Source organism: Polypterus senegalus, chromosome 12 (assembly GCF_016835505.1).
Source record: "Polypterus senegalus isolate Bchr_013 chromosome 12, ASM1683550v1, whole genome shotgun sequence".
Classification (NCBI taxonomy): Eukaryota; Metazoa; Chordata; class Cladistia; order Polypteriformes; family Polypteridae; genus Polypterus; species Polypterus senegalus.
Genome location: NC_053165.1, coordinates 60365194 through 60377425, shown reverse-complemented (window position 1 = coordinate 60377425; position 12232 = coordinate 60365194). Strand labels below are relative to the sequence as shown.

At 39.6% G+C, this 12232-nt stretch overlaps 1 protein-coding gene across 1 annotated transcript; it reads left to right on the top strand.

The window, feature by feature from the left end:
- The first annotated feature begins 6822 nt into the window (after positions 1 to 6822).
- Positions 6823 to 11908, top strand: unc119.1 (unc-119 homolog 1). The gene is made up of 5 exons (XM_039771697.1): positions 6823 to 7117; positions 10004 to 10117; positions 10255 to 10366; positions 10868 to 11040; positions 11157 to 11908. Exons 1-5 carry the CDS (start codon positions 6877 to 6879, stop codon positions 11267 to 11269), a joined length of 753 nt encoding a protein of 250 aa, XP_039627631.1. The 5' UTR covers positions 6823 to 6876; the 3' UTR covers positions 11270 to 11908.
- The last annotated feature ends 324 nt before the right edge of the window (positions 11909 to 12232 follow it).

Sequence of the window (12232 nt, the reverse complement as noted above, 5' to 3'; positions counted from 1 at the left end):
TTGTTGTGCCCTAGAACTTTTTTTTTTTTTTTACCTTTATGAATATAATTTAATTTTTAATATATCAAATCACTGTTTTAAATTGAAGGGTCTTACTGTGATGATCTTTTTTTGTTTTTCTATCCTGTCCTGTATGTGTATTTATATTTATACTTGCATATGTGCTCTATGAGCTGATCCACAGGGACTGAATACATTTGAGCAGCTTCAAGCCAGTGTAAGAGAAATCAAATGAACCGTACTGTAATTTTTTTTTAACCCCACCCCCTCCATTAAAACCCAGTTTATTATAGCACTGATTTCTGAAATGTCTGAATTTTTCTGTCTTGGCTCAGAAGAAAGGGAGTGCCTTGGTGAGTTGGCCCTGAACATCTGAAATTTGCCTGCAGTTCCTTTGTTGTTTTTTTCAATATCTTGTTTTCAGTGCATACTTCTTGACCCAATATATTTTTGTCATTGAAATCTCACCAAACAACCTGCTTTGTTGCAGTCTACAGGCCCCAGTTAAATATATATATCTTTTTCAGTTATTGTGGAAGGAGGAGGATACGGTTTCCCATCTTGGCAAATGTAGTATCAGTAAATAGGCTAGGTGCAAATCTCAAAGCTGGCAGCAGGGGGCACCAAGGGACCTCTGAGCTTTAGAGCTTTAGATATTCTATCCCAAAACTATGGATCATTGTTAGTGCTTGTGGTGCATTAATAATGCACTCTTATTTTATTTGGTGCCTAGCACAATGCATATCACCATAAAATACACTGCTGTCATTTCTAGCTTTCATCAGGGTTGTGTTAATCTGTACTCGCCAGTGTGGTTGTTTTTTTTTCTTTTTTTCTTTTTTGAGATGTCCTGCCAGAGGTGATGTGTCAATGCTAGACTGAACCAAAGTGTAATTGACGAGATAGAATGATTCATACAGTGAGAGACACCTACACATTCAATGAAGGCCTCTGTGAAAGCCAACATCAGTTACTCCCCAATGCCTTGCAGTGTTAATTTTTCAAGCTCCTGTAATAGGCTTGCTATTAACAACACTTACGTGATGAAAGGTACTAGATGGCATTGGCTTCTAACTGGTACATTCCATCTAGACAGGGTTGTGGTTTGGACCATTAGACACTCCAGGTGCTTTTAGTTTTTATTTTATTGATGATTTGATCCAAATTGACTCGCAGATTGTAAGCATATAGAACAATTGCTTAGTTGTTTCTATATTATAAGTAAACAGCTTGCTTAAGGTCACAGATTGAAGAATAGCGCACATTGACCCGGCATCTTTGTAGATAACTACTCCGCAACTGGGCTGCACTGCCTGTAATAGACAACATAAAATATTCTGAGAACTGTGCTATTGGAAAGTTAGACAAGTCAGCCCAGGCTCGGGAGGAGTACTGCATGGTAAATATTATGTGCTGCTTTCTAGGCCAATGCAGAATGCTCAACAGTTCTAGGGTTGTGTATTGCTGAATAGTTACTGTGGTACTGAATTACTGGAATATGAAGTATTTTTTTTGTTGTTCCCTGAAATGCTCCAGTTATCCAAGTAATGACTCCTACCCAGAGCCTTCCACTATTGGAAAGAAGAACAATATATAGAGCCTGCTGGACAGAGCTGAACAAGTGTTTGGGTTATGGGATAAGTGTGTGTGTGTGTTTTTTTTTTTTTGCTTCATTGTTAAACATGCTGGTGTATATAAAATGGGAAAGAATAAGAGTGGCAATATTACCAAATCCAAAGCATTCCCACCAATTTAGCCTCCTGCCCTGCAATTTTTGGTCAGTTCCTTATCTGCGCCAACAATTTGTAATGCACCATATATGAAAGTTACCTTATCTACTGTCTTAATAAGCCTAGTGTATTTCTTTCTTATTCTGTTACTTTAACCACAAAAAAATCCTTCCTGCTGTGTACAAATTGCATCACAAGACGGCTTTACCTCTGGATCCTCTTTTTGGACGGTGAAATTGAAATCTTATGTTTATATTTATGGGTTTTGAGACTTGTTAAATATGATTGGGGGTTTTCCGTTTGCACTGCTTAGTTATTTTAGACTGTTTTCATAGAGAGGCTGAAAATCTTTTTTTTTTTTTTTTAATCTTTGTAAGTACATTTTCAATGAACTGTGGCATGTTATTTTATCAACTTCATTAGAGACACTTCCTTAATTGTCAGATCACAAAATGGGTAAATTGTCTATGTCTTTATGATCGAGTGAGCAAGGGGGACACTCTCCAGGGAAATTTCAGTGGAATCAAAGCACCGAGTGACAGAATCCTCTTCTCATTCTGCCCGTGACTTTTGGGTACCCTGTGCAGCATGGTAATGCCACACGGACAGTATAAGTGACAGAAGGGTGTTTGCATATCTTTTTGTTTGATATGAATGGGGACAGTGTTTCTGCGGAGGAGGTGGGGCACTCTCTGTATCTTTGGCCAAGATGACCTTTTAAGAAAGCCTCTTAAATGTTTTTGGGTTTTTTCTTTCTTTTTTTTTTTTATTTTGTTTTTATTTTGACATCCAAAGCAATTTGAATGAGTGATGGTCCTTTCTTTAAAATAAATGTGCTATTTTGTCTAATCTCTGTTTTTTGATGTGTGGTTATTGACCTCACTGAGTGTGTGTCTGCCATCTTACCTGTTTGATGTGTAGAATTGCCTTTCATTCTGTCATAGAAAGGGCTGATTGCACTGGACCTCAGTAATTAAATTACAGTAATTAAAATGCCTGTTTTAATAGCAGTTTATCCTTACAACTAGCTGTGCTACATGTCTAAGACAGTTTGAAATCTAAATAATATAGACCCCATGTTTTTATATGTGCTTTATCCTTTAGGTAGACCAGCCTTCATATTTAGACTGTTACTTGGCATTTCTATTTATTTTCTGACATTTCAACATGGTCTATCCACTTTTTTTTTTAATTTTACATCAGAACTCTAGTAACCAGAAAGATACATTGTTGTTTTATTAAGGTGGATACTAGCCCCCTTTTTTTGTTCACTGTCAGTTTTGACTTGCACTGGTGGATAAAACACACCTTGCAGCATAAGGGGTGTTTTGAGGGGCCCAAGTCACCTGTCCATGGAGTACACCTCACAACAGAATGCTGACCTGCACTGCAGAAACTGGTGAGACTGGTTTAATTGTTTTAAAATGTTAAATGAAATAGCTGTTTTATGAGGTACAGACTGGTTTTATCCAATCGTGTAACTTGTTAAGCATAGAGTTTCCTGAATGACGCCAGCTGTTGAGCCACATATTTTAATACTCCGTAGCTGGACTGGCTACAGCTTTTATGCCCAATGGGAAATACAAAGAACAATTCCACATCTTGGCAAAATCAGATAACACAATTCTGCCTGAAGATTACCATTTACTGTTTCTCATACCCTTTTTAAAGGAAGTCTAAGTTAACAAAGTAAAGAAAGCATTCTGAGTTGCTGAGATCTTGGCCTGGTTTCTCCTCTTTGATTTAACTTCCAAAATATACTCCAGCCTGTATTGGGTGTGCTGATCTCAAAGTACAAATGTATTAAAGGTTAAATGGTGTCATATGCACGTTAGGGGGAATGGCAAAGTCTGTTTTGACTTTATAAAGTTTTGTAGCTACATGTCTTTCCTTGCTTCCAAACCCTTTATAAGACCATGTTGTATGTCTATAGAGGTGGAACACTGAACTGGCAGCTCTCACAACTTTCGGTCTGTTTGCAGCTTGTGCTTTCTTGCAGTTGGGATGCAATAAAGGGACCAAGAGCAGTAGAAATAATATAACTTTTTCAAAAAGGAGAATAATTAAACAATTTAAAACTCCTTAGAATGTGATTTATGCCTTAAATGCAAAATGAGATGTCCTTTTCAGACATCAACTGAATAAAGAAATGAACATCTGACAAAAGAGAGATGGTGTATTTAGTTTGTTAGTGTTACTGGGTTAACAAATGGCTTCGGCAGTTTGTGTGTGTTTTAGCTGTCAACGTTTCTGTTTCAAAAGCATGACTTAACATCCCAACAAACCTCGCCAGTCCTAGCCACCTATAATCCCTCCAAAACAACATCGAAGTTGAGTCTTAAATTTCCCTAATCCCTTCTGGGCCTCTAAGTAGTAACCCTTTTATTTTGGCTGCTGCTGTGGACTGAAACAGCCACAAATGTCCAGTACTAGTGACTCTACTCCATGTCAACTGTTCATATAGTCTCTATAATGGGAAGAACTTCTATTCAGAAGACCTTATACCTCATTCCAGAGACTTGTAGTCCTGTTTAGGCAAAATTGGGCAGTGACACGACTAAGGTGGAAGTCCCTATGTTCATTTTTCTATGAACACTTGGAACCCAGACTAGCCGATCTTCTGACTTAACAGAGTCCAAACATGCCCTGTATTGAAATGGCTTGCCATCCATTTTTATTTCTTGCTTTAACCGTGTTAACTCTAGGCTCTGGGACAGAGTGAGTTTGTTTTTAAATGAATTTACACCATTTGACGCATTTAAAGTCACAAGGAAAAATTGTTGTTCTTATCCTACATGAGGCATTGACCAGTGATTCTAGAATAGGCTTGAGGACCTAGTGACCCTGACTGGAATCTGGTGGATTTCAGAATATCAGGTTTACATTCAACCTGTCACAGTGGTTGTGCTAATGCATGGCAACAATAAGACCAGGGCTCAAGTCATGGGGCCTCCTATGTGGAGTTTGTATGTTCTCCCTATGCCTCCAAGGATTTCCTCATACAGTCCAAACACATGCAGGTTGGATGGATTGGCAATATTAAATTAGCCCCATTTATATATATATATTAGTGTTTGTGCGCTGGGCTGGTGCATTGTCCAGAGGTTGCTCCAACTTCCCTGTGACTCTACTCTTGGTAGCTATGTTTTGAAAATGGATGGTTGACTTCTACCTGTAAGTTCTGGTTCTTTTATACATCTTACAATATAATATGTGCTTATCTTATTTTCCTTACTTCACTGTAATCTAATGTGTATTAAGAATTCTATCTTAAAATCTGTTTTGCGATTACCTCATTTAATCTGAGACTGCTTAGGACACTTCTATGCATTATATTAGCTATAGTACCTGTCTTTTGACTCGTAATAGAATAATTTTAAAACTATTTAATGGCTCTTGCCTTTTCTTCAATACCCTTACATGTCTCCACCCGTCTCGTCTGATGTATCCTCTCTTGATCGTGTTCACTTAGAAGCCTGCATTTGATGGCAACCCACAGCTTTCTTCCTCATCCTTACGTGCGTCAACTTCTCTTCCTATCTCAGTCACTTTTGGCTGAGCAGCCAAAATGAAACTGACCAATCGGATTGCTCAGAGGGACTGAACACACACACACACACACACACACGTTTTATTATTATAAAGTATGTAGACGAGAACAGTACATTTACTCAGTGCCTTTATCCATGGTGACTTACTGTTGAGATACAATTTTTAGTTAATTTTTTTTTTACTTTTTAAAATTGAAATAGACGTCAAGTGACTTGCTCATGGTCACACTGTCAGTAGAGGGATTTAAACCCACAATCGTTAACTTGCTATGCCATGCTGCCTGCAGAGTAGTAAAGTGGGTTCTTTTTGGTTACCCTCATTAAAATGTATTTATTTTTGGGATTCCATGACCTGCTGGGACCCTTTCACTTCCAAGCTTAGTCTGTAGGTCACTCTTATGGTTGCTACTAAGCCTTGTGCTACAGTTAAGTGTACTTGTAACTAGACCTGCTAGCACAGAAACCTGAAAGCTATGTTGACAATACAGTACACACATTATTAAATAAACATTAATGAAAGGATAACAGTTCAAACACAAAATGTAAATATCAGGCATTGAAAGACATGGTCTATTTGGTACCACTTGCAACAAACGGAAGTGATAAATAACTGAGCTGTAAGAAGTGCAAACGGGGGTAAGCAGCGCAGTTGCTTTCCACAGTGAAGCTTTAGACACCGGTATGATGAAATGAATGACTGTATGCAAGGTCAGAGCCTTAATAGTTCAGGGCAAAATAAAAAAAAAAAATACGCAGGTTTTATAGTGCAGCACTGTGAAGTCGATGATATCGCATCGGCTGCTGCATGGCTAGAGGACAGAACGGTTTGTTGCTGGGATGTTTCAGTCTGTGCTCTTAGAAAATGCTTTCTTTAGACACCTCCTGTATAAATGGTAAAGTAAAGCTAGTGATAATCCACCGACTACGGTTTGATTTTTTTTCTTCAGAAACCTTGATTACTGTTTAATAGTTTAGGTGGTGAAGTGTACTACTAATAGTTTACTGCTGCCTGCTTTCTCCGATCCAGTCTCAGCAAAGTAAATCACGTCATTGTTGGTAAACTAACTCGCTACTGTTTCGTCGTTAAACCTGATGTCAGTGATAGAGGTGCGATCTGCGTCATTCATCCAGATCAGTTACTGTAGTTGGTTTCTTTTTTGTGTTGTGGGGGTACATCTGATTCTTGGCCTCGTTTTCGGAGATGATTTGCAGTTGACCAAATGTGCTAATCTACGTCATAGATCACCTCCATACCTGACAGGAGTGCCTGTCCACATTCTGTGTTACATTGCTCTCATATTAATCTCCCATTAATATGGACGTAAGTCTTCTTCATCGACAGGAGGGCGTAGTGAGACATCAGAACACTGCTTTATAAAGGTTTTGGCTTGTTCGGATCTCCATATATCTGTCAGCTTCATGCGATCACTCCCGCCTCCTCACGGTCTATAAACAGCCGAGGAACAGTGTTAGAGTTGCCATGGTAACGGCGGCTTGTTTCCCACCAATTAGACGCCGGAGATGATGAAGCCCCGCCCTCCCTCCTCCTAATAGAGACGAGAGGCCATCTTGCAAGAGCTCGCGGAGCTAGCGCGATGATGAGCAACCCTGACCCGCGAGCCGAGCCGAGCCACGACACCGAGGCGGCAAGCCGAACCGACGCCGGGCCCACTCGAGAGCGCAAGGCGGGAGGGGGTGTTCTCAAGCGGCTCAAATCGAAGCGGAATCCGACGAACGACGGAGGCGACCGACGTGTGGTAACGGAAGATGAGCTAAGGGCGCTGGATCGAGACATCACACCCGAGGAGGTGCTGGCTCTCCGGACCGTCACTCGCGGTAAGCACGAGGGATGAGGGACGTCACGAGGCCTTAGGGACAGGGGACCGGTGACACGGATGTGACCGGCTTAGTTTGTCGCGTGTAAATAAAGGCCCCTGTCCATTTTTAATGTCGGCTGAAGCTGCAGGCCGCCCCAAGCCTTTAGTTAGTTCCCATATTTGGATTGTACTTTTCAGGCACGGGGGTTCTCAACCTTTGTGTAACAGAGCCCTGGCATTAAATGGTATTGGTGCCAGTGAAGGTGGTAAGAGCCGGCCCAGATCTTTAAAATATCAGGTTTCTCTTAAAATTGGAAGTGGATTGGTTAGGGGTTTTATGAATGTGTCATTCAGTTTGCATTTAACTGTATTTTTTAATTTACTGTTGTGCCGCAGGATTTATTTCTTATTACTGAGAAGCTCTATTGTAATTAAGTTTAGAGCTATAACTAACGTAGAAATTAGTGGGTTAGTTTTTGAAATGTTTTTCTGAGGACTTAGGAAGGCTGTCTGCGCTTTGTCCCATAAATCCCACCTTTTTCTGGAGTCGTAACATTTGTTTCTTTGCAGTTTTTCAAAGCCCTCACCCTCACAGAGGGGTAGATGCCATCATATTGTACAACAAGGTGCATTATAAGAGCGTTTGTTTTATTTCATAATTCTTTTGTGGTATGTTTAGGAGAACATTTAGTGTCTGTGAAGGTGCTTTTTTTAATTGCTTCTTTTACAGAAGATTGCATCTCACTGTGCCCTCAAAATGATGTCATTATTATTATTTACATTCAAAATTCAAAGAATTTTACCTGGGACAGACTGAAGCCACTTCAAACACCACAAATGTGAAGCATCTACCTGGATGAAAAGCAATGAAGAGCAGTTTAAATAATTTGGTGGCACTCTCTTGAGAAGTGTGTAAACCAAAATCAATGGCAGTGTACTAAAAAGGTCTTACAGGCAATTATCATTTTTTTTGGTAAAGCTATAACAATTTTTTCTCTATCCCCTAACCTGCTTAATGCTAGAATGAGTTGAGCTAATGAGTAACGCTGCCATTGGATATGGATTTGCAGCAGCTGACACTGTCCTAGGGGTGACTTTGTGATCCTTTCACAAGTTTTTAGTCACTAGGCTGTACTTTACAGGATTTCTTTATTGGGAGTGGAGTGTGCCTGTGGAATGAATTTTTGGTACTACAGTAGTGCCAGCTCCAAGGAGTTGTAGAAAGTCTGCAACCATGGAATAAAAATGACCTTCTGGTCCACAATTCATTACTTATACCCTTGCAGTGTTTCTTAATCCAATAAAGTAAGTTCAGAGTTGAAACTTTGAACCACATTAATGTGTGCCTTTGTAACCCATCTCTAAACATTTTCTTTACTCCTTTTAAAAGCACAGAGATGCATAATAATACTTTATTGTGATGGACTGCACACTAGTTTGGTTGGTAAAACATCCATAAAATAACCTGGGGTAACTGGGTTGGCCGGCCCAGCAAAGCACTGATCTTGGCCTTTGTTAGCCTGTTTTTTATACAGTATATAAAGGTGGGTTCATGTTTTGCAAATTGGATTAACTTTTGTATGTGCAGTGTACAGATATCCAAATAAGTTTAGAAGAATAGTCTCATCCCTGTAACTTCATTTTATTTTCTGCAGATTTAGTTTTAAAATGTTTCTTTTTCTTCTATTCATCTGTGACCGAATTGGCTGTTGATGTTTAACTCTGCAGATATGCAGCAATTAGTAGATCAGGTTATTCTTTCTTTTGTATTGATCATGTGACCATTGCATTAGAGGGTTGTTTTTGTTAGAATTTAAATACATAAGACTAGTTGTGTATATTGATTCAGTATCTATTTTAATTCTTCTTCTCCATGTCGCCAGCGTCACATATAACAGGTGTCCATTTTTGGTGTTGCAGCACAGGAAATCGGTGTGTCGTGTTGCCTCTTTTTTTCCCCCCAAGGCTGGGAACATTTTTGTGGTGGTTGTTTTTTTTTTTTTTACTTTTGTTGGTACATGATGAAGTAGATGAATGCATTTTGAATGTCTTAGCTATCTGAGTATTTGGATTACCTTCTATTATTATATAAATTTAGATCCGTCAACAAACAAACGTTTCCAGACTGAAGTACGCTTTCTTTTTGAAACTACCTCTGTGGATAGCTAGCACAATATTGGCAATAGAAGTGGATATTAATAATATATATTTTTAATGATAAGGTGAAATAAAGCATCTTTGATAGATTCTGCGTAAGTTGTATAGTTTTTAAGGTTTTTTTTATATTGCTGTTTAGGTCCTCTGTGAAGTACAATTTTTTTTTCCTATTAACAAAATTCTGACCAGCATTTTACAAATGAAGTAAGGTTAGCTTGAGGGGTAGATTTCTTAATGTCGGTTTATGTTGTGCCTCGTCTGTTGTTTTGAAAAGTTGCTGTGGTGATGGAGAAGGATGGAAAATAATTCCTATGTACAGTAAAAAGGTTGAGATTGAAGAGGACATCAACACTTTTTTACCTGTATACCTTCAAACAGCAACAGTACAACCCTAAATCAGAAAATCTCGACTACTTTTGTGTCCCACATACACACAAAAAAAGAAAATGCTTGAGGGAGGAGGAACAACAGCAGTTACTTGTATTCTGGGTCAGACATGTGCGATCAGACTTTATTTTTGCATTGTCTGCAAAGTGAGCGTGAAGGTTTATTTCCATTGCTGAAAGAACCCTTGCTGATACTTATAAAAAAAAAAAATAAATAAAAAATAAATCCTTGATGGCTGCAAAAAAGACTTTTTATTTTCTTTACGGTTTCTTGATTTAGGTTCTTTGCTAGGGACCCATCACTGACAGACTACTAAACACTGGTAGTTTACTGAAAACGTGCTGTGTTGCTTCACTTGCAGATTACTTGTGTAAACCAGAAGACAATGTGTATAACATAGACTTCACAAGGTTCAAGATACGGGACTTGGAAACGGGCACTGTTCTGTTTGAGATTGCCAAACCACCATGCTCGGGTAAGAGGACCTGCATTTGTGTTCACCCTGCTGCCTCCTTCTCTTGACCCCAGTGGACTCTCCACAGAAATAAAATAGTTGTAGCCTAACAAATGGGAGTGTGTGTGCAGCTCATCCTGTCCTTTTCCTATTTCTAGATCCTGATGAAGAGGAGGATGAGGAGAATGGTGATCTTGATTCCAGTGCTGGGAGGTTTGTCCGCTATCAGTTCACTCCAGCTTTTCTTCGGCTGCGAACTGTTGGAGCCACGTAAGCATTATAGTTCTCTACGGATTGTCCGACGTTTAGTCGTGAAGTAATCTTTCTGTATTCTTAAATTGCTGATACTCCAATAACCAGGTCACTCATGGATACTTGACATCTGTTAATTTAGTTTCTCTAACTGGGATAAGTGTTTACATGGCATTTTAGAAACCAGGTTTCTGCAAATGACTGGGTTATTAAAGCACATGTACTGTAAACGTACTGAGTGTTGCTTTTATTTGTAAAATCGCCACCAACTAAAAGAACCTTTTGTTAAATTGCCATGTCTTCAGTTTTTCCTTTGACAAACCAGTTTAATATTGGTATTAAAGGTGGTGTATCTTTTGGTTTAAGTGACAAATGCAGCTGAGTGTTAACAGTGTGCAAAGTTCATATAATGGATGTATTTCATTAAGCAGAATTTGCATGAACACAATGTGCCGCCTTCCGAATGCCGAGTACCTGTGTACCCCCTGGTAATGACTGCTCATGTGTATTCTTTCTCAGAGTGGAGTTTACAGTTGGAGACCGACCTGTTAATAACTTCCGGATGATTGAGCGCCATTACTTTAGGGACCGACTGCTTAAAAGTTTTGATTTTGACTTTGGATTCTGCATCCCCAACAGCCGCAACACCTGCGAACACATATACGAATTCCCACAACTGCCAGAGGACCTCAGTGGGTGCTTTTGTTTCATAATTCTTGTACATTTAAGATTTGCCTGGGTTAAACATTTATTGGCTTTCTAATGTGGAGTCTTGCCTTTTTTTTTTTTTTTTTTTCCTTTCCTGCAGTTCACCAGATGGTGGAACATCCATATGAAACTAGATCAGACAGCTTCTACTTTGTGGACAACAAGCTGGTGATGCATAATAAGGCTGACTATGCCTACAATGGAGGGCAATAGGCTGGCAGCAAGGACAAGTACCTCTTGGGGTGGCCTATGCCTTACAGACAGAAGCTCCCTTTGCTTCTGCCCAAGATGAATCCAGCAAGTTACCAGCCTGGCCCATATTCCACATTCCACATTTTCTTTACATCGGCCTCGAGTACATTTTTGATCCTGCAACTGCAAAGAGCCACATGCAAATGAAACATAACCACCACTCTGTAGACCTTCCAGGCTCTGGATACGAATGGCATGAATGTGTGGAGCATTTAATGGCACTCCTATGCACATTACTCTCATTTTGTTAATGCTGCAGTTTTGTGTTATCAAGGAAGGAGGCCAAGTACTATCTTGGACAACCAGAAAAAGGCCAAGAAGATAGATGGCTATCTCTGAAGCTGACAGTATGGATGTTACTTACTTTGACTTTTTTTGGAAACCTTTTAGGTGGGACAAGGAAACCATATGGTATGTAGGGTTGAAGCATATACTAGGATATCATGCACTGCCATAAGGATCAGAATAAAACGGCAAGTCCACTTTGCTATGATGCTTTCCCCCAGTAGGGGTGAATGTTTGTTTGTGTGCATCCGTGTGTGCTTGCAACCAGTTTGATCAGAGTTGGGCTTTGGTGGTTTTGGTGTTTTTTTTTCTTCTTTATTTAGCATCCTGACTTTGCGAACCCACAGCAGGTGGTTTTAATCAATTTGCCTGGGAAAAGACAAAAGTTATTTGCACACTCCCAGGAATTGGAGAGCACTTGTGGTTTCACATGGGAAAGTGAACTTCCTCCGTGCTCACACCTATTTTCAGACCACACCGGCACCCCTTCCACATAAGCTGAATACTAACGCTGCTTGATCACAGCACTGGTGTTTAGAGGCCACTTGAAATAACCTGCTGGTGATAGATTTTTTACTTTTGTCGGTGCATCTTTAGTATTCGTTAGAGACACTCCGATATCTTTTTTTACCTTGCATT

What these genes read in the sequence shown, in the direction of transcription:
- unc119.1 (XM_039771697.1), top strand. Translation starts at nt 6,877, where the DNA reads ATGATGAGCAACCCTGACCCGCGAGCCGAGCCGAGCCACGACACCGAG. An exon ending in CTGCGAACTGTTGGAGCCAC is followed by an intron (nt 10,367 to 10,867) that starts GTAAGCATTATA and finishes ATTCTTTCTCAG; the next exon opens with AGTGGAGTTTACAGTTGGAG. An exon ending in ACAACTGCCAGAGGACCTCA is followed by an intron (nt 11,041 to 11,156) that starts GTGGGTGCTTTT and finishes CCTTTCCTGCAG; the next exon opens with TTCACCAGATGGTGGAACAT.